Genomic DNA, 26,791 nt, shown 5'->3' on the forward strand with positions numbered 1-26,791 from the left:
CTCTTCATTCAAAAGATGGGAAACGTATGAAATGGAAATGGAGGTACTGGAAACACGCAAGGAATAATTTTGAAATTTACCTACTATCTGGACTTGAAGGCATGATTATAATGAAAATAGCCAAGACAAGAAAGTGAGGATTGATCCAAACATGGACCGAGAGCACGAATGCAAGAAGATTGAAGAAGAAGGAGAACAAAATATCCGTGAAGTTTGGGGCGTTAAAGAGAATTACTTTTCGAAGAGCTTTCTTGAAAGCGAAAGGTGTCACAGCACAGGTCAAGCGAAAAGCCCAATATGCCATAAACACAGGTGAGTTAAGAAGTCTGCTAAAACGAGAAGCAGGAAATGGTTATTGATTTTGAGTAGGTCTATCATGCTGGAACCAGTCATACTATGCAGGCGAAGAGGGTTCGAACTGTTCAATGATGAATTAGAACAAAGCGAACTAACAGGCATTTTGTACAGGTACCTGTATTTGAATATCCTAAGACACACTAAACGTTTGTGTGTACAACCTTCGAAAGGCACGGTGTGTAATCCACACGCGGCGCGGTTTAAAAGATTTCACTCGCAAGGAAATAAGACTAACATGGTGGCATGAAATCCTGGCAGTGAGAAGTTTGGACGATGCGATTTATTCGAGTGAAAGCAGTTTCATTAAACACAAGGAAGCAGTGGGTGGTGCGGTTACAAACAGCGATGGCGTGTGAATGTTGACAGCAAAAGTGTTGAACAGTAGAATCAGCTCACGTACATGTAAGCTTCAAGGCCTTACAAATTCATAATTGTGCGGGTCTGCAGTACCAGCGACTCCGTATGCTTCACTGCTAGTGAGCGTTGTTTCCACTATCTCTGCATCTTCATACGCCATGTTAGGTGTGGCACGTGTTGGGGTCTCGGGACCTATCTCCATTCTGTTAGTGTCCTGTTGTGTTGAGCGACGCTTTCGCTGTACAAACTGTGCAAACAGGAACATAATGAGTGCACCGAGTAGCAGGCTTGCTGCCAAACTTCCGATGAATACTCCTATAGTGATTCCTTGTGTAGCATCTGACATTTGTCCTGATATCTGAGCTGAACACATAGAGAGGCAAATGGAGGAACAAAGCATGTACCAAACATGAAAAGTGCCCAGATAGTTGCCTCTAGGTATGTTTTAAACCATTCACTAATCAAACATAATGTTGATTTCGAAACAGGACGACTGACGACATATCCAGACATTACAACGGGAACAGGTATGTTGGGGGAACTACATTTATTATAGACGACGAGACAAGAGACCAAGACGAACGAAACGACTACATGGTGATTATTGACGAGTGGGAAAAGAGAGCAAGTCTGAACGGAAAGATAAAGGGCCTGGGTAGCTATAGCAAATATGGGCGCGCAAGTAGCTACCCAGGCCAACGGAACAAAAGGAGACAAAAGGTGAGTACGCAAGTGCATGCAGGCCAGCTAGAAAAAGTACGGGAGGAGGTACTTAACATACCACCCCTCCATGAAAAAAAATCCCGCGTCCTCGCGGAGAGAAAAAAAAGAGAGAAAAAGATTTAAAAAATGACTGAAGGAGAAAAAACACACACACACAACGCAAGGGCCTCACAAAAGTGTGTACTAAAAAAATGCACTACAGATCATTACAACCGTCAACGTTCCTGTACTACTCATACTATAGTGTGTACATTGCCAATAACAACGGGCCCAAACGCCCCTTCAAAACCTGGCACAAAAAATCAAAAAAATAACTATTGGAGTTCGACGAGGGACTTGAATTGTATTCTGATGACTAGTATTTTGCACGGCTAATAGAGCCTAGTTACACTTTAATATACGACATAAATAAGAGAGCGTGGCTCACCATGATCGGACCCCTAGTATTAATGAAGGACATCCGCGCGCACACACACTACAAAAAATTCACGAAAATAAATTTGACGAAGAAGGAACGCATACAAAAAAAGAGAAAGGTAGCTGACGTGCATGGCTTGAACGACACGAGGTTGACGTAGACGAGACGAGGTTGGCGTAGGAGAGACGAGGTTGATAGAGACGAGACGAGGTTGGCGTAGGAGAGACGAGACTGACATGGACGAGACGAGGTTGACATAGACGAGACGAATGGCGGTTGAGGATGGCTGGGCATGGGATGATCTCACGGTCGTGGGCCGCTCAATAATCGGGCGCCAATGTTGATTTCGAAACAGGACGACTGACGACATATCAAGACATTACAACCGGAACAGGTAGGTTGGGGGAACGACATTTATTATAGACGACGAGACAAGAGACCAAGACAAATGAAACGACTACATGGTGATTATTGACGAGTGGGAAAAGAGCGCAAGTCTGAACGGCAAGATAAAGGGCCTGGGTAGCTATGGCAAATATGGGCGCGCAAGTAGCTACCCAGGCCAACGGAACAAAAGGAGACAAAAGATGAGTACGCAAGTGCATGCAGGCCAGCTAGAAAAGGTACGGGAGGAGGTACCTAACAATAATAATAATACTCCTTGTTCTTACTCGAACATGCCTCCGGATAGCACACGACTCGTTGTTTTAGAAGACTGTATTATAATGTTTTACTCTGACTCTGCTCGAAATCATCTCGCAGTACAAAGGCAAGTTCTGCCTCTCTCGAAGCAGAAGCGGAGATTCAAAAACATTCAAATCAAAAGATCGCGCGAAAGCAGTGTACGCGACTACGCGCATCAGACGTGAATACAACATGAGAAGTGAAAGCAGTGTACGCGACTACGCGCATCAGACGTGAATACAACATGAAGAATGAAAGCAGTGTACGCGACTACGCGCATCAGACGTCAGCTGACGTGAATACAACATGAGGAACGAATGCGTAGTAGTATGATAATGCACAACAGTACAACAAGCAGTACTGATAGACACATAAAACGGAGTGGCTCTGCACCATTATCAGTGGGCTGGATATAGACTGTACATATCCCCCTTCCTGCTCGAATGGCATGGTGGAAGGAGAATGATCAATGAGAGCAGAACTAAGATTAGAGAGATCATTGATGTAAACAGGAGAAAGAGAGAGAGAGAGAGAGGGAGAGAGAGAGAGAGAGAGAGAGAGAGAGAGAGAGAGAGAGAGAGAGTTTACTTGGCAGGCACCTCCGGCTCTACCTCAAGTGGAACCAGCAAGTTGGTCGGACGCCGATACGTTTTGCCTTTGACGAGGATGTCCACCACACGCACGAGACCGTCTGCTCCGGGGAAAACGTCCACCACTTTGCCGAGAGGCCACATTCCACGGGGCGTGTCCTGTGCCATGTACAATACCATGTCGCCAACCGTTATGTTGCGACTGCGCGTTCTCCAACGTTGTCGGATATTAAGTGTGGGCACAAATTCCTTCAGCCAGCGTTGCCAGATGTGGTCCACAGCAACCTGCACAGCTTTCCACCGTCTCTGCGGGTGTGCTGGTGTCATAGAAGCTTGTGCCGCTTCTATGGCCGTTTCCACCTGAATGTGGCCAATGAGGAACTGCTGAGGTGTCAACGGGGCGAGATCATCAGCATCTGATCCAACTGTAGTCAGTGGCCGGCTGTTTAACAGGGCCTCTGCCTGAACAAAGGCAGTTTGCAGTTCTTCATCAGTGAAGTTAGCAGAATGCAGTATAGCAAACACTGCTCGCTTGGCTGACCGGACAAGCGCTTCGAAGAAGCCGCCATGGTGTGGTGCCCGGGGCGGGTTGAACGTCCACGACGTGTGCTGTGTCGCTGTACGGGTGACCACTTGACCTCGGTCAATAGCTTGAAGGGCATCACGCAGCTCACGTTCTGCACCCACAAAGTTTCTGCCGTTGTCTGACACTACCAGACGTGGTGCTCCGCGGCGCTTACAAAATCGGTCAAAACACATCAGGAAGCCTTCAGTGGAGAGGTCATAGGCCATCTCTAAATGGCATGCTCGTGTCTCCTGACATGTGAAGAGGCAGAGATAGCGCTTCAATTGTGAGCGTCCACGACCTTGACGGGTTAGGAATGGGCCTGCGAAGTCCACTCCAACATGCTGGAAGGCCTGCTTCGTCATAGCAACTCGAGCGGCAGGAAGTTGGCCCATGAGCTGGTCTGCAGGCTTCCTCCACTGCCGAATGCAGCCATTACATCGTAGGCGATGCGATTTGATCGCTTGTTTGCCTTTGATCAGCCAATACGAAGTTGTCAGGTTGGCCCACAGATGATTCGTGCCGACGGCATGGTGGGTTTTGCGATCCTCATTGGCAATGATGAGGTCAGATACTGGATGCCGATACGGCAGTATCAGTGGCTGCCTCGTACCTTCCGACATTGCTGATGCCTGCTCCAGCCTGCCTCCAACGCGTAGTACAAATGGCCGTTCAGCGGTGTCTAGGACTGGATTGAGCCGGAGCAAAGGGTCTGAGGGCTTAACACTTTTCTCCCGCTGTAAGGTCGAAATAGTGGCCGAGTAACACTCCTGCTGGGCAACGCTGATCCAGTGCCGTTCTGCTCGCTGTATTTCAGTTGCCGACAGTTCGGGAACTGCTACATTCTCTGCCGACGACACAGCTACACGAGAGACCGCATCACTGCCTTCAGGTTCTTCCCCCTTCTTGGCACCTCGGCAGTTTGAGGAGAACCGGATTATCCAAGCCGTGACACGCTTCAGTCGGTTCCAGGATGAAAAGTTCTCGGGACGCAGTCTAGATGCCGTGGCTTCGGCGACAAACGTCAACGCTTGGTGTCGCTTAGTTTCTCCTAGAAGCTTGCTTGGGACGGTGATATCGCGTTGCGGCCACTCGGTCGATGGCTTGGACAGAAACTCTGGTCCTGTCCACCATGTGCTGCTCGTTGCTAGCGAGGTGGCTGGCATTCCTCGTGTGGGTAGGTCTGCCGGGTTGATCTTACCGGGCACATGTTGCCATTGCAGGGGTGATGTGGCACGTTGAATCTCCGAGATTTTTACACCGATATCTGTGCTGAATCGTCGGCTGTGGGATCTCAGCCAGTACAACACATTGAGGCTGTCCGTCCAGAAACGATGCTCCGTCAATGGTATCTTCAGCGCTGCTTCCAGCTCTTTACTTAGCTGTACTCCAAGGACTGCTCCTTTCAGCTCGAGCTTCGGGATACTTAGCTTCTTGATAGGAGTTGGCCGTGACTTAGCGAATGCCAGTGTCACCTTCACGCGTCCGTCTGGATATTCAGTACGGACGTAGCAGGCTGCTGCTGTAGCTGCATCCGATGCATCGACGAACGTGTGAACTTCCGTCTTCACGCAGGTTGGATCCGCATCGGTGTACTTGAAACATCGGTCAGCGTGGATCTGTGCCAGGTCGGGTAACTCTGATAGCCAGCGCTTCCAACGAGCCGTGTCGTCGTCATTCAGCGGCTCGTCCCAACCATATCCAGCGACACATGCCTCCTGAAACAGTACTCGTGCACGCATCGTGAACGGTGTGAGCTGACCTCTTGGATCGAAGATCATTGCCATCTGTCGTAGAACGTATCGCTTGGTTAATTGCTGGGACGCCTCTGGTGCCTTATATCGGAAGGTAAATACGTCCTTGTCAGCAAGCCACATGACGCCCAGGGTCTTAGACGACGGTAGAGTGCAGTGCTGGTTACTGTTGACATCCAGGGACACCTGCGGGGCTCTGTCGGCTTCTGGCACGGACTCAATCACCTCAGTAGAGTTGCTTAGCCACTTGCGAAGCTTGAAACCACCAGACTGTAGTAGCTGTGTCAGTTGTTGCTGGGCATCTATTGCCACAGAAGCTGACTGGAAGGAGTCCAGAAGATCGTCAACATAGAAGCTCTCCTCGACCACTTGGACAAGGTCGTTGCTGCGCATCGAGTCGGTCGCGAAATCTTGTGCTGTTTGCAGTAGAGCCTTGCCGGCGAGATAGGGCGATGCTCTTAGGCCGAAGACCAACCGGTTAAACTCATACACTTGCATATCATCGTCTGGGCTGGCACGCCACAGAAACCGAGTGAATCGCCGATCTTCTTCTTTGAGCCCTACTTGCATAAACATCTCACTGATGTCGGCAACGAGAGCTACTGGTTCAGCAGAGAACCGCAACAGGATGCGAACGATGTCGTTCTGTAGGCGTGGTCCCGTGTGCATTTCTGCGTTGATGCTGCGACCTTTCCAGACGGCAGCGGCGTCAAACACAACACGAACCTTGCTGGTGCTCTTGTCCTCCCGGACGATTGGGAAGTGTGGCAGGTACCACTGGTGCTGGCAGTCTGCTGCGGCGATGGCTTCAGGCACAATCCGGATGTACCCTTTCTCCAGATGTGCTGCAAGGACGCGGTGATATTCTGCCTGGATCGCTGGCTTGGCTGACAGGGTCTTTTCTAGACCTCTCAAGCGCTGTTCAGCTTGAGCGCGGTTTGATGTGATGTTCGGACCAGTTGGGCGGATCCAGGGAAGACCGATTTCGTACCGCTGCCCATCATGGCGCATGGTAGCCGTGGCCAGTTCCTCCGCTTCACGTTCTGCTGGTGTGCGGTATCGCTGGTCAGCGTTCACAACACCAATGGACTCAGTGTCCCATAGGTTGAGGACGAGCTCATCCAGACGCGGTTCTGTGCCAGAGGAGGTCATCTCTGATCGTACAGCGGCAGTGGCACAGTTCGTGATGATAGGCTGGGACCTCTCGGTGCTTGTACCTGTGGGGCCATAGCAAACCCAACCGAGCGGGGTCCGACGGGCAATCGGCGCATCATCGGGGCCACGTCGCTCTTCCAGCGCTGTGTGGAGTGGCGCAGCATCCACGCCAATCAGCAGACCAATGTCGCCGGTGTCCATAGTTGGGAATGGTATGTCGTGCAGATGTGTCCAGGCATCTTGGTGTTGACTCCAGTCGACGGCCACTGTGTCGGCTGTGACACATGGCAGAACCCAAGCGCTGATCTGGTGGGTCAAGCTGCTGTCTGTACTTTGAATGGTCACCGGTGCGCGTCGGCGCATGGCCTCCATCTGGCTGCCACCAAGTGTGGTCACTTGGAGCGGTTCCGGATCTCCAGTCAAGCCGATAGCTTCAGCCACTGCGGCTTTGATATATGTGCTGGTGGATGCAGGATCAAGTAGTGCTCTGCATACGGTTTCTTGACTCCCGTTGCGAACTGTGACCGGGACTGTCATGAATGATATGGCAGGGAGAGACGTTCGTCGTGGTTGCGAGCGGCACACATGCAGAACTTGCTCCTTGACAGGTACCTTGCCCTGACTGTTACTGCTATTAGACTGCTTCTGCTGAAGCTTGTTGCTGCTGAACTTGTCGAAATGCAGCAGTGCATGGTGCTTGCCGTTGCACTTTGCGCAGGTGGACCCGCTACAGGACATGCTACGGTGGCCAGGTCGCAAGCAGCAAATACAGAGAGGTGTGGGTTTCACTAAATCCCAGCGTTCTCGTACCGACATTGCTGTGAAGGCGGGGCACTGGCTCAGGAGATGATTACCGTCACACTTGAAACATGCATTGGGAGTCTCCGCTGGCTTACCCCTCGAGGCATGGAATGCATGTTGGGTTTGACCTGAGCTGGGCGCTCTGCTGCTGTGGGCGTCGTACGGCTTGCGGGTAGATGCTGTGGCGGCCTCTCTGGGAAGTGCGAGGCGCGCATCCACCTGCTGCGCTCTGTGCACCTGCTTCAGCAGCCAGGTAGACAACACCTCCGCATCACAGCTCTGGTCATCATACCGATCCAGGAATCGGGACAGCATCCGTCTTGGGAGCTTCTGAGACACTGCTATGTACAGTTCGCGTCCGGGTACGACGTTGGCCGTTTTCAGGTTAAGCAGAACGTTTCTCAGCTTCACTGCAAGTCGTTGCAAAGCTGTTGTGTCATCTTCCCGAGAGATCCGGGGACTGGCCAATAGTTCCTGCTGTTGCCGTTCCAGCTCCCGGTTGTCGCCGCCAAACCACTGGTCGAGCTCCTTCAGCACGGCACTGTATGCCCCAGGGCCGTCCAGAATACCACTGACAAGTTCTTCAGCCTTCCCACCATCCAGCGCCTCACGCAGCCGTGCCATCTTATAATCCTCCGTTGACATGAGGTCGTCGTCTACGAGACGCATGAATCGCTGGCGCCATCGAAGATAGCTCTCCTGTTGGCCATTGAATTTGGGCAGTTCCAGCGGCTTTATCTGGAACTGCGGAATACCAACATACCCAGCACTGTGTGGCACGCTGTTTACCCAGTTCTGAACGTATCGTGCAGATGCAGTGGGATCCTCTGGACCATGTGGACGGGTGGCTGGATTCTGTGCGCTCACAGACCGGTGTGGCGCATCAGAGTCAAGGTGCGTTCTACTGGCTGCACCAGCCTTTGCTGGCTTGAAGCTCCTGGCTGCAGCATTCATGATAGGTGGACGCTTGGCCTGTACACGGTGTACAGGAGGCTGTGGCGGTGGTCTGGCAGGTCTGGTAGGTCTTGTCAGCTCAGACTGGGGTGCGACAGTTACTGCAGGTCGGACACAATCTCCTCTGTCAGTGTCACTGTGATTGCTCAAACTAACGTTGCTGCGTCTTTGGCTGTCAGACTCCACTTCCTGCACTGACTGCTCATCCGCAGCGTTCATATATCCAGAACTGCAGTTGGAGATCGAGAGAGCACCGCTACGATTTGAGCGCACACTTGCAGTTGAGGAGCGATGTGAGCTACGTTGGCTACTGTCGTCCGGAATACTTTCCTCATCGGAGAGCCTAGCTAGGTCCTCGGCCAACTCCAGCTCCACTAGTCTTTTGTCTTGTTCGAATTTCTTTGCCAGAAATTCCTGTTCAAGACGTAACGTCTTCGCAGCGGCCTGAATCTTCGCTTGTCGTCGTGAGGACGATGTTGCTCTGGACGTACTACTAGTACCTGACCTACTTGATTCTGCGCTTCCTACAGACCTGGCATCTGCCATTGCCGTTTTCCTGGCTGCCAACGAAGGAAATTCGAAGCCTTCTGCCTCATCCCTTGCTGGTGGAATGCCTTTTAATCTTCTGCTTTTTCGAACTCGCTGTTCGCTCTCAGCTCGCTCTGTCTCTAAGTCCGCCATCCGGCTCGAAGGACCATTATGTTCTTACTCGAACATGCCTCCGGATAGCACACGACTCGTTGTTTTAGAAGACTGTATTATAATGTTTTACTCTGACTCTGCTCGAAATCATCTCGCAGTACAAAGGCAAGTTCTGCCTCTCTCGAAGCAGAAGCGGAGATTCAAAAACATTCAAATCAAAAGATCGCGCGAAAGCAGTGTACGCGACTACGCGCATCAGACGTGAATACAACATGAGAAGTGAAAGCAGTGTACGCGACTACGCGCATCAGACGTGAATACAACATGAAGAATGAAAGCAGTGTACGCGACTACGCGCATCAGACGTCAGCTGACGTGAATACAACATGAGGAACGAATGCGTAGTAGTATGATAATGCACAACAGTACAACAAGCAGTACTGATAGACACATAAAACGGAGTGGCTCTGCACCATTATCAGTGGGCTGGATATAGACTGTACACTCCTTTTTCTTTATTATAAATGTATCCTTGAGTCTCCATCTGAATTCATAATAGTAAGAAAAAGAAGAAGATAGTTGGTTGCTCCCCACAATGGAGTTCTTCCTTTCCCCGCCAACCTGCATTGACACTTGATGGACTGAGCATACGGGAATGTCATCGAACCTTCCACTTGTCAAACTTGCAAGAAAGCTATACTCGTTGCCCACTACACAGTGCTTTGGTAAATCATCCCTATCCACGTGAGCTGGAGTAGGCTGAGGAAGATGGTGCATGAGGAGCACGACTTTCATAGCAGTTTTCAAGTCAAACAATAATCAGGGAGTAAGGGTGCAGAGACGTTCCGTTTCAACAGCGGAAAACACCTCCCGAATTCCTGATGGCTGTCGGGTTTCAAAAACTTTATCCCAATACAATGTAGATGGCAACACAAGAAGAACAAAAGCGATAACTGACGAAGAGATTCTAACAGAAGAGAATCAGAGCTTTATGATCACCGTGAGTCGGTGTCGTTCGTGGATAGGTGGAACATAGTATCATAGTCTTTTCAAACTCGCTTTTAGGAATCTGTGCGTGATTGCTTTTATGTTTCTTACTAAGTCCACTGTGCTTCGTTTTTTTACTAGGTACACAACCTACTCGTCGGAGGGCGAGAAAACAACATTTAAACATACTCCAGTAATGCAAAAATAGCAGAGGGAGTAGGGGCTGCAAAGCAAGCCAGTGCTAGACAGGCAAGCCCACAACACCGACCTATAGTCTCGGAGTAAACGTGGACTTGCGTCTCGTAGCTTGAAAGAAGTGGGTGATTTAGTGCGATAAAGGACAAGAGAAGGTGATGGAGAATGGTGGAGGTGAAAGAGAGACAAAGAGAGAGACACAGAGAGAGAGACGGAGAAAGGGGGAGCGAAAAGAGAGAAAACAAGAAAAAGAGAGAGAGAGAGAGAGAGAGAGAGAGAGAGAGAGAGAGAGAGAGAGAGAGATTCAAAGGCAGATGGCTCTGAACATGATGCAATACTTGGGAGCGGGGAGCTTCAAGATAGACATCTGAAAAATCTGAACTGCTAGAGTGAGTCCGTGACCCAAAGCCACTGGCTGCAGCAAAGAGGGTAGTGGACATTCGTTTGGAAAGTTTGCAGACCCTTAGGAGATGGTGGCTTGGTGAAGAGGGAGGATGGCAGCGCGCTACAGGTGTTGATAATGTTGTATGGAAATGCGCGTCTTGGGTGGTTAGGATCACCTGGAGGGAAAATATTTTCCAGTCGGTAGGGGTGTAAAGCAGGCTGTTCGCATTGTCTCCGGGTTACAGGTGCGGTATGGTAGACAAGGAGAGGGGGGACAATGGATCTCCGCAGATGAGGACCTGGTTGGCAAAGTAGCTTGTAGACGAAAGTCGGCACTGCGACCTGTCCGTCGAGCCTCGAGGATCGGTAGCAAGATGTTGGGTCCTAGGATTTGGTGGGTTCGCCTCTCTGCTAAGATGTTCAAGGTTGGTTGGAGCAGCTCCCATCCAAACAAGGGGCCCGTGCTAAAGCAGGGGCCGGAAGAAGCCGTGCTACACGGCCAGCACGCCATGGCGTTCCAGAATGCTAGCAGCTCTACGTAGGAGGCCAAGACGTAAGTACGCCCTGGCAGTAACTGTCCGGAGATTCATGGATAATGAAGTCAACTATTATGCGGAGTAGTTTCTGGTGTGGCTGCTGTGGGATGACCTCTACTCCAAAGTTTATTGCAAGGATAGGCCAAGGCTATCTTTGGCAGGAGACTGGTAGAAACTGTGACTTCGATGGTTAAAACCCTACATGCCACTTTGTTCCCCATATATGTATAAACGCATTGACGGAAGCTTGGAGACTGTCAGCTTGGTGGAGGGCGTCCTCGCGTGTTTCGAGGCATGTTCATACAGACATGATCCCGCGTGCGAATGAGAAGGTGAGAGCCAATTTGGGACACGAGGAAAATCAAAGAGCGTCAGTGTTACGTACCTGTTGTCCTGGTTTTCTTGTGTGGTTTTCTTGTGAAACGCCCAAGTACAGGCCACCAGGAACCATGAGCAGTTGTGTGCCTATGGCTGGAGTTTGGGAGACAACCGCAGATGGCGTTATGGGCGATACCAGCCAGGCAAAACTTGAGCTGAACAACAACGCTGTGGCGGCCTGGCTGACGCCAGATAGAGGGACATTACTCATTGTGCAAGATTGCTCCAGTGGTCGTCACCTTTCACCACTGCTGTCATTTGCACTTTTAGATGTGCGCCATGATTTGTTTTTTGTATTTTATTATTTTACTTGGGCATTCCCAACAGACCCTAAGGTCTTCTTACAGGGTGCCTTGCGAAATGATTTGGGGATATGATTTGTGCGAAGGGATACGAGAAGCGCATTAAAGCGGTCAGCACCAAGGAGTTATTAACGCTTTGCACTGCCGTCATTCGCATCTTTTAAATTTGCTCCATGATGCACCCATTCACACTTTGCTTTGTGGGTATATAAAACGGTATTGATCCCGATGTACTCATTATTGCTTTCTAATTGTCAGTTAGTGCGTGAAACATTTTTCCGTCCTCTTATTGAGAACAGTACTATGATAGTGACAGGTATATTGATATGGAGCAAAGGCAATGAGTCCAACTACATTAAATTTTGCAAAGAACCTACAGAAAGCCTTACAACTGCTGCTTGAAGAAAAAAGTGATCAACTGAAATAACCAAAAAGAGGTTCATCGCACTTCATCATTGCTTCCTCATCACATGCGCTTCACGTCAAGCCTTACGTCGAGTTAAATAAAATAAATAATATTGATCATTTCCTTTCTGTACTTACCAAAGCAACCAAAGGTACCATTCAGACAGGTGCAGGTAAAACCGGGTGTGAAGTTGATGCAGTTGTCTACACATACTTTCTCTTCCATTTCACACTCGTTGATGTCTGTAACAACACATTACAGGAGTTTCCACTAAACCTTTTAAAGACCAATACCTGACAGAGAGATATTCTTGCACGCCTTGTATTGCACAGGCCGTTTTTTTGTTATGGCGCACCGCTTACGTGATAGCCCTTTACCAAAGATACTCGCAGCTTTTTCGCAACTTTTTTTGTTGTTTTGGAAGAAATCGCAACTTTCGAAACTTCCTTTTTTTATACAAACTGCTTCTCCACTTTTCCGCCTCTGTTTGAGGAGAATCGGATTGGTGGAGACCATTGAAATGTCCGTGATGCTTCGCTTCAACAAGAAGTGCTGAAACATTCCATAAAATAATAATGACAAGTGTTCTTCTCATTTGGCAGCTCTGAGCATGCAGGTATGTCATGAATGCTATGCAAAGGTTCAACAAAAAAGGACAATGACTCATTCCATGGCTGTTCATTTTTCTAAACATGTTTCACGCTGTGAACATTGGCATTCATTATACTTCAAAGTACGATTGGCTTTACTCAGGCAGTTGTGCTGCGCCGGTGTTTTCCATTTCCGCTCCTTTTTTTTGTTGCTTTTGGCTTCATTATGCACAATAACTTGCTCATTTGGAGTTTCGATATCAGCAACTATTGAGCCACCTTTTGAAAATATGAGCGAGATTTCAGCAACTTTCATTTGTTTTGGCATGGTTGCAAAAAGCATAAGCTGCGAAATATGTTGGCATCTTTGGGAAAGGGCTATTACGAGAAGGGCGGCCGTGCGTCACCTCCAGCTGATTAACACTGAAGATACAGACATTTATAGCATCCAATGTACGACGAAACTTCTGCGTCGTCCAGGTTCCTTTTGCCCACGAAATCCTATTACACTCTACCTGCCTACATGTCTACATGACTGGAAGCATTCACCCCATTCAAGCAGGAAAACCCTATTATTACTTCTCGTTTGTCACACCTCTGAAAGTCAGCTTAAGCACCGTAACCAACGGCCTTCCAACTTGGAACGTTCATGGATATTAGTGATAATTCCAAAGAGGGGAAGACGAACGCCATCGAGCCGAGCACAGGCTAAATTCCAAGGCTTCATGGAATGCTGGCCTTGCATGATGACGGGACGTTAAGACCAGACAGAACGGTCAAATCACAACTCCATAACGCAAAGCTACAACCACCCAACTTGTGAGGCTGAATATTATCAGAGATGAAAATGTGAAGGGGAAGATTCGTGAGGCCGAATTGTAACAAACCGAACGCCAGTATCCTATAGTACTGTACTTATTTGATGACAATGATGGACTAACTAATTGCAATAACATGTATAGCATCACGCTGGAATTAGCACTAATATCCTTGAACCTTGCAGGTGGGAAGGCTGTTGGTTAGCCCTATCGAGCAGTGCTCAAGCTGACTTTCATGCCGTGAAATGTCTCAGTACTTCTTGTCAGGTTTGTGTTAGATGGTGCACGTCTGACTGTCCAAAATCTGGTTTAGTTGGTGGACACGTTCGCATAACTTGTGACCACAAATTCCGGGTTACAATTTTTCTTTCGCTCACTATCTGAGTTCATTAATGCACACCCGAAGAGCTGTTATGAACAATACGGCGAAACGATCGTCGTGTTATACTACGCATGTTATTGCAGTTATGGAGTGCATGGGTCTAACATACATTACGTACGGCACGTCCATGTGCAAGTACTCACTCACCCTGACAATGTGGAAGTTCACTCCAATTTCCTTGGGGCCCACATTTAGCTGTGGCTGGTCCGAGTTTGTTGCTGTATCCACTGCGACACTTCACCGTGATAATTTGACCAACAGGACTTCTCTCAATGTAACTGGCTGTTGACTGGTTCACAGCTTCGCAATGAGTTACTGTTTGAATTAAGACAGAAAATGGTTTGTGTTGGAGGTCAGAAAAAATTAATGAACCTCCAAGCATTTTGCTGGTGCAAGGAAAGATTTGAACACACCAGATTGGGCACATGTCACAAACTACGCATTCCGCATGCAACAAGCAATGTCACTGCTAGAATGATAACGTTATTATCTTTGGGAAACGGCTTGGTTTTCCCTATGGATTGGTAATCGGTATTATAACATCGAAATCTAATAATGATATTGGGGATATCAGGTCACGTTTACCATTTTGTAGCCATATACCAGGCCATGGTTAACCTGTCAGAAACATGATAGACTGCGTCAATGTCAGGATGTCAGGCATGAATCACGTCACATATGCCAGGTCCTATGGTGGCTTCATCACAAGATCGGATCACCATCCTTTCATTACCGACTTTTATTCTGCTTCGCAAACTGACCTCTGCTTCACCCACTATCAGACACCTACCGAAACATCCAGCACCAAATTCCAAACCCTGCTCTCGGACAGCCTACTGGAGTTTCCAATGTGCAAAGCCGGGAGCAGCTGGAATCGATATGGAATGACTTTGTGTCGGTTATACATAGCTCAGCATCCCAGTGTTTCGGTGAAGTACAGCCATCATCGCGTACAATACGTAGCTCTAATCCAACTATGGCTGACCTTTCAAGGCATTAGAAGGACCTGCATTCTAGAATCCACGCTGAATCTGTGGAGGAGTTCCAGGTTAGGCTCGGGAAAGAGTGCTCAGAGATACTACATCACATTCGGTCTTTTTTACGACAAGAGGGTGACTAGTTTGGGCAGGACAACCCCAACTCTGTCGCCTCGGTACGGCCCGATGCACGTTCCTACTACACTGCCATACGTCGGCTTCAGCAACTCAAATCTGGAATAAAACAGTCTCCTAGTCATCTGAAGGATGACAGGGGCAGCATGATGTCAGGCAACGACTGGAATTCGAATAAATGTACGGAGTACTAATCCTTTTTTAAATTTGAATTTACGGAGTTCGTATCTGGCTTGCAGGTGTTGAGTCTCGGAGAGAAAAAGAGGAATACATTCCTCTATAATTTATCGCTCCGCCCTACCAGAGTCGTTGTCGTCGCAGCCTCCCAACAGTGTGCCCGTCACCATCTTTGATCCTGCCGAAGTCTCCAAAGCAAAACAGAAACAACTATCCAGTGGAGCAGTGGGTATTGATGGTGTCATTGCTAACCTGCTGAAAACAGGTGGCGAAGTGCTTGCCGGTTGGCTTTCTCCTTTCTTTAATACAATAAAACATATCGGCCACTGTCCTGATCACTTGCGGGGTGGCATTGTAGTTCCTTTGTTCAAGCCGAACAATCCTGCTGGGGTCCCGAAGAGCTACAGGCAGGTGGTGTTGCTACCAGTTGTCCGGAACGTTTTAACTTTCATCCTTACCGCTCCGTGCACCCCAGCCATACAGTCATAATGTAAGACAGTCCCAGCCCTGTTTCCAGCCATATTTTACACCTCCCTGAAGTTGTCAGTACTCCTTGTCAGGTTTGTGTTAGATGGTGCACATCTGACTGTCCAAAATCTGGTTTAGTTGGTGGACACGTTCGCATAACTTATGACCACAAATTCCGTGTTACAGTTTTTCTTTGGCTCACCATCTGAGTTCATTAATGCACACTCGAGGACCTGTTATGAACACTACGGCGAAACAATCGTCGTGTTATACTACGCATGTTATTGCAATTATGGAGTGCATGGTTTTAAGACACATAATATACGGCACGTCAATGTGCAAGTACTCACTCACCCTGACAATGTGGAAGTTCGCTCCAAATTCCTTGGGGCCCACATTTAGCTGTGATTGGTCCGAGTTTGTTGCTGTATCCACCGCGACACTTCACCGTGATAATTTGACCAACAGGACTTCTCCCAATGTAACTGACTGATGACTGGTTCACAGCTTCACAATGAGTTACTGTTTGAATTAAGAAAGAAAATGTTTTGTGTTGGAGGTAGGAGAATAATTGAACCTCCACGCATTTTGCCGGTGCAAGGACATGTTTGAACACACCAGATTGGGCACATGTCACAAACCACGCATCCTGCATGCAACAAGCTATGTCATTGCTAGAATGATAACGTTATTATCTTTGGGAAACGGCTTGGTTTTCGCAATGGATTGGTCATCGGTATTATAACATCGAATTCCAATAATGTTATTGGGGATATCAGGTAACGTTTACCATTTTGTAGCCATATACCAGGTCATGGTGAACCTGTCGGAAGCATGATAGACTGCGTCAAGGTCAAGAAGTCAGACATGGCTCACGTTACCGATGTCAGGTCCTATGGTGGCTTCATCACATGATCGGATCACCATCCTGTCATTGCCGACTTATATTCTGCTTCGCAAACTGACCTCTGCTTCAACCACCATCAGACACCTACCGAAACATCCAGCACTAAATTCCAAACCCTGCTCTCAGACAGCCTACCGGAGTTTCTAATGCGCAAAGCCCGGAGCAGCTGGAATCGATATGGAATGACTTTGTGTCGGTTATACATAGCTCAGCATCCCAGTGTTTCGGTTAAGAACAGCCATCATCGCGTACAATACATAGCTCTAATCCAACTATGGCTGACATTTCAAGGCAACAGAAGGACCTGCATTCTAGAATCCACGCTGAATCTGTGAAGGAGTTCCGGGTTAGGCTCAGGAAAGAGCTCTCAGAGATACTACATCGCATCCGGTCTATTTTACGACAAGAGGGTGACCAGTTTGGGCAGGACAACCCCAACTCTGTCGACTCGGTACCTCCCGACCCTCATTCCTACTACAGTGCCAAACGTCAGCTTCAGCAACTCAAATCTGAAATAAAACAGTCTCCTAGTCATCTAAAGGATGACAGGGGCAGCATGATGTCAGGAATTTACGGAATGCTAGTCCTATTTTAAATTTGGACTTCACAGAGTTCGTATCTCGCTTGCAGGTGTGGAGTTTCGGAGAGAAAAAGAGGAATACTATTCCTATAATTTATCGCTCCGCCCTACCAGAGTCGTTTTCGTCGCAGCCTCCCAACAGTGTGCCCGTCACCAGCTTTGATCCTGCCGAAGTCTCCAAAGCAATCCAGAAACAACTATCCAGTGGAGCGGTGGGTAACGTTGTTGTCAACGCCGACCTGTTGATATCAGGTGGTGAATTGCTTGCCGGTTGGCTTTCTGCTTTCTTTAATACAATAAAACATATCGGCCACTATCCTGATGACTTAAGGGGTTGGTTTGTAGTTCCTTTGTTCAAGCCGAACGAGCCTGCTGGGGTCCCGAAGAGCTACAGGCAGGTCTCGTTACTACCAGTTGTCTGGAACGTTTTACTTTTATCCTTACCGCTCGGTGCACCCCAGCCGTACAGTCATATGTAAGAAAGTCCCAGGCTTGTTTCCAGCCATATTTTACGGCTCCCTGAAGCAACTTCAGCGCAGGTGAGCCTGACAGCGTGTTTCCAGCGACAGAATCGGGGCTGGTTCGGACGCCCGCGCATCACCCTACCAGTGGTGATAGACAACGAATTAGCCAAGGCAACGTCCATGCGTCTCCGGAGTCTAAGGACCTGGAGACACTGCGATTGGTGGGTCGGAACAGGCAATCATTTAATGATTAATTTAATCGCGAAGATCACATTGTAGAGTGAAGATCACCTAGTGCTTTCAACAATAATTGTACTTTCATATCATGGGAATTTTGTATAACCCCACACTCGTCATGGTTGAATATTCGATAATAGCGTGGATTTCCCAAACAATTATACTATATATTTTTTGTTATCCTCTCCCATGCCGTTGTACATAAGCGGCTTGCTGCGGATATGTGAATACTACGTCAATACTACATTCAACAGCTGATGGTGTCTGTATCACCAGAATACTGTGTAAACGAGCCCTACTTGGCAGGTGGTCGTGTTCTGGCGCTTTACTCGATTTCAGTGGTGTTTTTGAACCATCATACGAGAAACTGCTCGAAGCAGAATGGCCGAGGCTAGCATTGACACTTCCATTATCACAAAGTTAATCTCCAACCCAACTGGTAGAGTCGAGCTCAACAGGCATCTCGAACAACCTTTCAACACCAACATCGGAGTTTTGCAGGGAAACCCCCTCTCCCCTCATGTACATAATGTGTGCAGAAGGGGCCATGAGGAAGATTGACGAACAGTACCCACCGAACTCGGCGCTTCCTTGCCCTTTCTCGCAATACGCTGATGACACCACGGTACATGCTGCCAATTTAAACTCGAAAACTTTACAAACTATCGTCAAATCGTGCGAATCCATTTTCGCTGAAGAGAACCTCCGTTTGAACGTTGATAAAATTGAGTATTTTGAAATGTCAAAAGATACTGGAAATGCATCACACTCCTTGAGTCAAGACTTGGAACAGCGCAAGACGTATAACAGAGAAATAGTGCAGCTAACCGTGTATTCTCAACCATCCTGTGGAAGCGACATTCACTTGTGTCCCGTTTCTGCATGTTCAATTATCTAATCACGTCCATTCTAACTTAGAAGTTGGGACTTCGGCGGCCGTATTCCTGAAGTTGATGGCTCCAATGTGGAACACACGCTTCTTGCCGACACTTGACACTTAAGTGACTCACGACTGCCATCTGGCGCACATGAGGAGCACGTCGCACTTTCCACTCGGCAAACCTACTAGAAACACCACTCCATGCTCAACACACAATGTTTCGGGGAATTCACCCCTCATGAGTACAGATTGAGTAGGCTGAGGCCCCACCTTATTCTTGGTCTACGTCAACGACCTTGAAGATCACCTCCCAATCGGCTCCAACCTTGCCTCATTCGCCGATGACACAACCCTATACGCCGAAATTGCAACGCTCGCTGCTGTTCCTGACAACGCTAGAGTACTCCAGGCTGCTGTCGACCTAGTATTCAGTTGGGGCTCGGATTGGAAAGTGCAGTTCGAGCCAGCCAAATCTCAGGCCCTTACAATTTCCCACCATCGTCGGGACTGGCCAATACCCCCCATTGTCTTCAATGGAACTCCTGTCGAGGAGCAGCCCTCCATCAAAGTACTCGGCGTCACGTTTGACCATCAGCTTAAATTCAGCCAACATATCCGAACTGTTGTAGTCCGAGCAACCCAGAGACTTGGAGCCTTGCGCAAGGCATTTCACTTGCTGACTATTCCTGCCCGGCTTCGAGCCTACAAAGCCTTTGTCCGGCCGGTTATGGAGTACTGCCCAATCGTCTGGATGGGGGCAGCTCCTTCCCACTTGAATCGGCTGGACTGGGTGCAGGAGCGAGCCATCAAGGCAATACATCCGCAATGCTGGCTTCCTAGCCTCGTAATTCGCCGCACCATCGCTGCCCTCTGCCTCCTGTATAAAGCCCTTTGCGATAATTCTCCCGCTCTTCTCTCGAGAATGGCTCCACCCCCGACACACCAACCCAGGACCACACGCCTCACCCGCCAGGCTGTACGACTGTCCACCGCGCATCCCCATCAGTTACAGAATGTTCTTCCTGCCAATTCCCGGAACAATGTGAGCTGAGCCTTTCCCCACTCCGTCATCCCAATTTGGAACCAGCTGCCTACCTCTATCATTCCCCACCCATTTCATCCAAAGAACATCCAAAAGTTCAAGACAGCAGCTTATCACCATCTCCTCAGAACGAACTGGCACTGGGTTACTCATAGCATACGCGAGTAAGAGGGTACAGTGTCCTACCCTGCTTGGACATACATGTAATCTCTCCTCACGGGCAGTCTCCTCTTGAATTTAAAAGTCTAACAGCGTTCACATCAATACTCAACTTATTCTTTTGCTCACTGAGCAATACAATCTTTCCATTTTCTTTCTTCTGTTTTCTTTTTCAATTTAATCCTCCCCACCCAATATCCCTTTGGTGCATCCATGGAGCTATGAAGCCGAGACCTCTGGTCGGCGGAGCTTAATGGGCCCCACCACCACACTCCATCATTCACCCCAGTGTCTGGAGATATGTGGATTTTGTAGAAGAAGAAAAAAGAAAAAGAAAAAAAAGGAAGATTGTGCCAGTAAAGCACCACTTACTAGTATATACTGCTCTCTAGGCCAAACCATCACCAGGAATACAAAATTACGGAGACGCTTTGTTTCCAGCGCGACAAACACCTCGTGAAGCCCCAGGTAGCAGCTGAGTCAGAGTCGCTCCTACTTCTATTTGCAGAGAACGTCGACTTCAATGGCTTCGCCACGCTGTCAGACAAAGCCTAAACTCTCCATCATACCAGGCACTGATGTTAGCCGCCGCCATCAAGAAGCCCCGCTGCTGCACCCCCCCCCTCCCCCATGCGTCGGATCGACACTGTCCGAAAGAATCTCAAGAGTGTCGAACTTACCATCAACAACGCCCAGACCCCAACTCCTGACCGTAAACAATGGCGATAAACTGTCAGTATATGCGAAATTGTATGTTATGATTATTATTAAAGTATTAATATTCAAGCCGGTATCACCCTGCGGAGTATGACCTCACCAAAGCAACCCGCCGTTCCATTGAAAAAAGTGCATACATATCCAGGTTGAGTGTTTGTACATATATCTAAGCAGTTATGCATTCATTGGGCGCTTTCGATTACACGTATCTCGGTCAATTCTAGAATATTAGGTATTGTAGGTATATCAGGTGTTGCACAGCTCGATTACATAAAAAGTGACAAATTCCGTCGTTAGAATGGATTTTATCCAATTCCGTCTAATCCGCCAATTCTGAAGAGAGGGCGGAATTTCTCTAATTGCACAGTCGGTCACAGTCTGGTCATGACTAAAGCGCGCGAAGAGCCTCCCTGGCCAGCGTGTGAGCGATGCTGGGTCCAAGTGCGCGCGAGGGTGTATGTGGTCTCTTTTTACGATTCATCAATTTTGTTTGTGACATGACATGACATGAATAAAATGCGTTGTGAGATCCAGTCGTTCGTTTACAAGGCCGGAATCTGCTCATTCTGGTCATTCCAGAATTTAAGAAAACCAGTTCCAGAATTGTGTAAACGTGCAATCGAAAGCGGCCATAGATGTGTAAGGGCACATAGAATTCAGAAGTAAATAATAAGGGGACAAGGAGACAATCACTTTCAAACGTATTAGTAAGGCCTGCCTATATTTTCTTGTTGAGACAGTATTCTCTGATGACTGTCTCAAGAAAATCGATGCAATGGGACCAGAGCTACGCTACACACACACGCATACGCACACACACACACACACAGCTCACACACACACACACACACACACAGCACACAGCACACACACACGCACAAACACACACACAGCACACACCCACACGCACACAACACACACACCATGTAACACACACCATGTACCAAACACACACGCACGCACAGAACACACACACACACACACAAACACATCACTCTGAAACTATTTTGAAGCTGCATTTTGTAAGAGATCCATCAGTCTCAGTGTGGCATAAGCTAAACCAGTAACCGTCTGAAGTGCAACTGAAAGCATTGTCTCTAGTTGCGGTCTCATACATAATTGAAAAATGACAGTAAAGTGAGCGCTCGTCACCTTTCTCTGAACAACACAGAATTTACTATGGCACATTTCACAACAAACCTATGTCAGAGTGGACTCGGATGGGAAGCCAAGGATAAATGTATAGAACAGAATAGAACCAAGGAACTAGATATTTCGCTGTGATGTCCACTAACACCATCAGTTACAAAACACTTAGTCCATGTGATAATATTGCGAGACACTGACCGAAGGTATAATTAGTAATAATTATAGCACATTAGACCTTCCGGTAATGGAGCACAAGCCACCACTTCAAACCCGCTCCAGGGGCTTCCAAAGAGCCCGCAGATCCCACGCTATTCATTGATGCATGTCAAGCAGCACGTACATGCACGCTGCGGTGGCATGTAATATGCGTACGCCGGAACGCAACCCAAACTCGACAGCCAACCAGCCATATGCGGCTGCAGCACACATCGGAGCTTTAACCCGTAACGCATACACCATACTTAGAGCTGGCCACATTGCTATAATACTACTTCATATTTGCTTTGCTTGGGTCGTGATAAGAACACCGGTTTGTTTCTTTCGCACCCACCCACCTCTTCCCATCTATGAATAATAATGATATCCTTGATTCAACACAGGTATCGTAATTCATAAATATTAAATATTAAAGTAAATAGGAGTGCTGGGCCAGCTATCTCCTCTCGTCTGGCAATTATCACGGTCTTCGACCATCGCACTCATACTTCAACACTCCTGCCTCCTAATGGGCATTGCACTTCGCGCGTGGGCAGTCCACACTCCGTCAATTTCAAGGGCGCCCTTCTCATGGGCTGCACTTTGTGTGTGGACATATATATACACTGTCAGACAGGCCGTCCACACTCCGCCCAGTTCATGGGTGCCCATTTCATCGGCTGCACATCTTGCGTGGACTATTCAACATGCTAGATGCGGTTGCCTAGCACTCTATGAATCCTCCATACGATGTGTGCTCTCCTCTGGTCTGTAATAGCGAGTGCATGCGTGTTAATGATAAGTATAACATAGGAGTGGAAGGTATAAATTATATAACTTAGAACCTTCAAAGTTGGAAGGCTGTTGGAGTGCGCATCCAAGCTGTGCTAGAGCTGATAGCCAGTAAGTTGTAGAACGTCAGTACCGTCGGTCAGTGTTGTGGAATGTTATCGGATGAGCTCATTGTTTAGAGATGGTGTTAGTGACTATTATAGCCTAACTTGTACTCAATCTTTGGACAGCATGCTGTTTCGTTCTTTGTGAACTCTTCATCGCAGCACAGAGAAAGTAGCGTGACTTGTATAAACTTATGTTACATTGTTTTAAATACAGCAAGGCACTTACGCGCGCACTTGCTCCCTGTCCAAGTGTAGTTAGTTGGACAAACGCAGTTGACGGCGAGTGTTCCCATCACGTGATTACAGGCTACAACTTTATTGTCATCGGCACACCTAATGCTGCAATCTGTAATGGAAATATAACGGAATGGATGTACACAGTGTGCTAATTAACGGTGTTTTATGGACCACCATTATGAATATTTGACTAAAACCCCTATCGTGCAAGGTAGATTTAATGCCATAACTTCCAAGCGCAAGTCATTGCTCTTATTAGCATCGCGAATCGGGTGATCCTCATTTTCTTTGGCTTCCCTCCCTCTGCCTCCATCCAACCCATCTTAGCTAGACAGCACCTAACAATGTTAAATATTCGCTATGCTGCCAACCTCTATGTGTTTCTACATAGATGCATAAATGCTCGTGCTAGTCCCCTACTTTGCCGACTTTTCACTCCTCGTGCTGTCTCATTATCCCGCACTGCTAGAATTACCCGTTCTCAGGAATCGCTCGGCCTGGTACTGTCCCATGCCAGATTGTATTTTGGCTATCACTCTGTATCTTATCTTGGAGCTGACCGATGGAACTCCATCCCTGCCGCGATTCGCACCATATCCCTACCTGCTGCATTTCGCTCTGCTATCTTCACGTGGCTAGGGCACCCTGTAAGAAGACCATAGGTCTGTGGGGACTGCCCTAGTAAAATATGAATAAATAATAATAATGATTGCGTCTGACAGGGATCCTCAGCTTGACGTTTTCGAACCATAATTGTGTTTCATCGATTTAGGTTTAGTATTTGACATTGAACAAAGATATCATCATCATCAACTGCTGTTCTCTCGACAGTACTGTAGAAAAACGTTAAGTTGTGCCAGAGCGCCAGAACCTTCACAGAAAACCCTTTTCCGTCAGAACTCCATTTTGGGTTGCCATTTTAGCCATTTTAAATCTTTACTCTTTGGAAGTCTCAAGAAGGTGCTGGACAGTCCTTTCTGTAACGACAATTACACCATAGCATATCGGCAGAGCACCGCATGAAATATGCGCGGGTCCCTGGTTATAGTCCTGGTAGTAAACGTATGTTTTTCTTACATTTCCCGTTTGTAACTTTGCCTCAAACTAAGGAGTAACCCGTTTTTGTTGAAAGTCACGTGACCTCTGCAGTGCACATAAGGAATATGCTCCAGCCAATACTCAGCCTCACACAGAGGAACTACGACAAGTCATAAAAAACATCAACAATGTGCTACGGTGCGTCAGTGGAATCAGGTTCAATACAAATAATCATACGCTCAAGGTGGACTAAAATAGCTCCTGACTTCAGCCTTACAGTGAGCTCGTAGTAAGTCGAGCACCATGCTTTGTATGAACGCATTTAATTGGTATATCGATTGGGAAAAGGTGCGATAGTTTTTACATGCCGAAGTTTCAACCTTCCGAAGGGAAGAATTCAATCTTTCCTGAGTATTTCCCTTGATGTGATGGAACCTTTCTGCCGACGTTCACTGTAGCTAGATTCTTTCGAATCTCTGAATTTGCATAGCGAGAGATGTGAAATTCATTTCAAATGGAGACTAGAGAGCACGTCTGGGAAAAACAGACAATATGGGTTAAGCATCATTCTGACATCTCTTACATTTTGCATTTAGGTTTCCTACAGGGTCTTACAATTACCTGACCAGGCGTTCAGTACGCACTTGTAAAAGGACACCTTGCCAGTTGTTAAAACAACCAAATTGGCCAAAACGCTGCATTCCGGAGCCAAAATCGAGCGTTGGTGCAGATAGAAATTAAAAAATACACCTCCAACGTGCACATTACCTCATTTGAGCAGTCTTGATATCGATACAGAACAGAACCACGCGAATATTCGCGGTGCCAACCACCTCCAAATGTAACCATTTTTCATCCAAAAGTAGCCAAATTTCAAGGGCCTTCACGGTAACTATTTATTTTTTCCTTTTTCTGGATCGTGCAATGCAGCACAGTGGGCTATCGCTACTACCACCGGAGACCTGTCCAATTAAGATTTTTTCTCCTCGTTCACTGGATGAAAGAAAAGAATATTCCCTTTACCACGTAACTGCAACTACGTAATCTCGCGATTAGTGCACTATTATTTCACTGTCCACCAAAGATGGGGCACTATTCAAGAGAGGGCACTATTCAAGAGAGGGCACTGTTCAAGACAGGGCACTATTCAAGAGAGAGCAATATTTTTCAATGCTTGCACAGTTACGTCATCCACCATAAAAAAGTAGTAGAGCACGGAGCCTAAAGTCTACTGTAAACAATCACGACTCAGCAGAAACGTCAATAAGAGCTGTGACTTTTATCCTAAAACCACAAGAGCAGCGGAATGGACAAGATTATTAGCAAAACAACTCCAAACGTGCACATGTGCTTGTTTACAAGCCCAGGGAGGGAGCACTATTCAAGAGAGGGCTTTTTTAATTTGCTCTTAGAGACAGGTCTTTATTTGAGGTAGGGCACTATTCAAGAGAGGGCTCTAATCGCGCGAGTAGGGTAGACGAAAAAAATCTCCTACCCGATTACGTCAAGGGCCTGTTCAACCTTCGAACACCAGTCACCACTCCAGACGCCAGTGCGCCAAACACACCCGCGTGGTCAACTATGTGCAGTCAAACTAATTGCACTGACAATCCCTTTCCTTCCAAGCGATAATCATCTCCTTCTCTGAAATTAATTTCACTACGTGTAGTTGAATGCTTTGCTATATATGCACACTTACTTTCACACCCTGGAGGACTTGGACTCCATACTCCACCACTTTGGCATGTAGTTGTGGTGGTACCGAGAGCGTTGGTGGACAGGTAACCTGTTCTGCACTGTATGGATATGTTGGTGCCAAACGTCCTGCTGAAACCGGTAATAGGTTTGTAATTGAAGCCGAGATCATCAAGATGTGGACATTGTGCTGGAGACATGGAAGCATAACTTCAGTCGATGTTCAAAATAGACCCAAATGCACTCTAGAATCATTACTTCGATGTTGTTTGGCTGGTATATTTTATTTTACTACTTCAGAATGAACAGACATCGCTGCCTACTTTTCTGAACAAGTGGATTGTCCAAACTTGAACAAAATGATGACGACGCATACTCCGACAAACACCTGTTTGTCGGTCATCTGCTCACTTTAATTTTAAATGCCGGTCCCACATATTTACATGGAATATAGCGCATAGACTAACGTTTTCCATGCCTGCTGTAAAGCATTGATTTAAGTCTTACCAACTACAGTTAACATTCTTGTTTGTGACCTGGACTTGGCAGCAGCATTACACTGTGTCTGTAAAGTTGAATTCTGAGCAGCAGTACAGGTGAATGGTGGTTGGTTGATATCCACAGTACAGGTAATGTTGATGGTATGACCAGGTGTGAAGTTACTCCCATCTAGTGATGCTGTGTGTGTCTTTGTACAAACCCCACCAGTACAACTGTTGGAATAACTTCTAATCATTACCACATTGTCGACCATTAGTGTGACTGTAGGTTCCGGGTATCCCTGACCTGTACAGTTGATGGGGTGCATAGTGTTGTTGTCAACAGTTGCAGGGGTGTTGAGTGACAGAATAATGGGT

The 26,791-nt window shown here is 47.5% G+C and overlaps 1 protein-coding gene across 3 annotated transcripts; it reads right to left on the bottom strand.

The window, feature by feature from the left end:
* On the bottom strand, window positions 1–26,791 carry LOC135812650 (E-selectin-like). Of its 3 annotated transcripts, XM_065325936.1 has the most exons (7): window positions 26,442–26,791; window positions 25,939–26,124; window positions 23,191–23,310; window positions 16,090–16,257; window positions 14,126–14,293; window positions 12,326–12,430; window positions 1–1,077 (listed from the first exon to the last, which is right to left on the bottom strand). In XM_065325936.1, the coding sequence occupies exons 1-7, from the start codon at window positions 26,740–26,742 to the stop codon at window positions 767–769; spliced, it is 1,359 nt and encodes a 452-aa protein (XP_065182008.1). In that variant the 5' UTR covers window positions 26,743–26,791; the 3' UTR covers window positions 1–766. The 3 variants fall into 3 exon arrangements, with proteins under 3 accessions (XP_065182008.1, XP_065182011.1, XP_065182010.1); XM_065325939.1 differs by lacking the exon at window positions 16,090–16,257; XM_065325938.1 differs by lacking the exon at window positions 12,326–12,430.

This window comes from Sycon ciliatum, chromosome 3, assembly GCF_964019385.1.
Source record: "Sycon ciliatum chromosome 3, ocSycCili1.1, whole genome shotgun sequence".
NCBI lineage: Eukaryota > Metazoa > Porifera > Calcarea > Leucosolenida > Sycettidae > Sycon > Sycon ciliatum.

Excerpts from the sequence above, each read along its gene's own strand:
- LOC135812650 (XM_065325936.1), bottom strand. The coding sequence starts at position 26,742 with ATGCACCCCATCAACTGTACAGGTCAGGGATACCCGGAACCTACAGTC. Across the intron at positions 23,311-25,938 it reads AAGTCCTCCAGGGTGTGAAA|ATTGCAGCATTAGGTGTGCC; the intron begins GTAAGTGTGCAT and ends TTTCCATTACAG. Across the intron at positions 16,258-23,190 it reads GACAGGGAGCAAGTGCGCGC|TAACTCATTGTGAAGCTGTG; the intron begins GTAAGTGCCTTG and ends TAATTCAAACAG.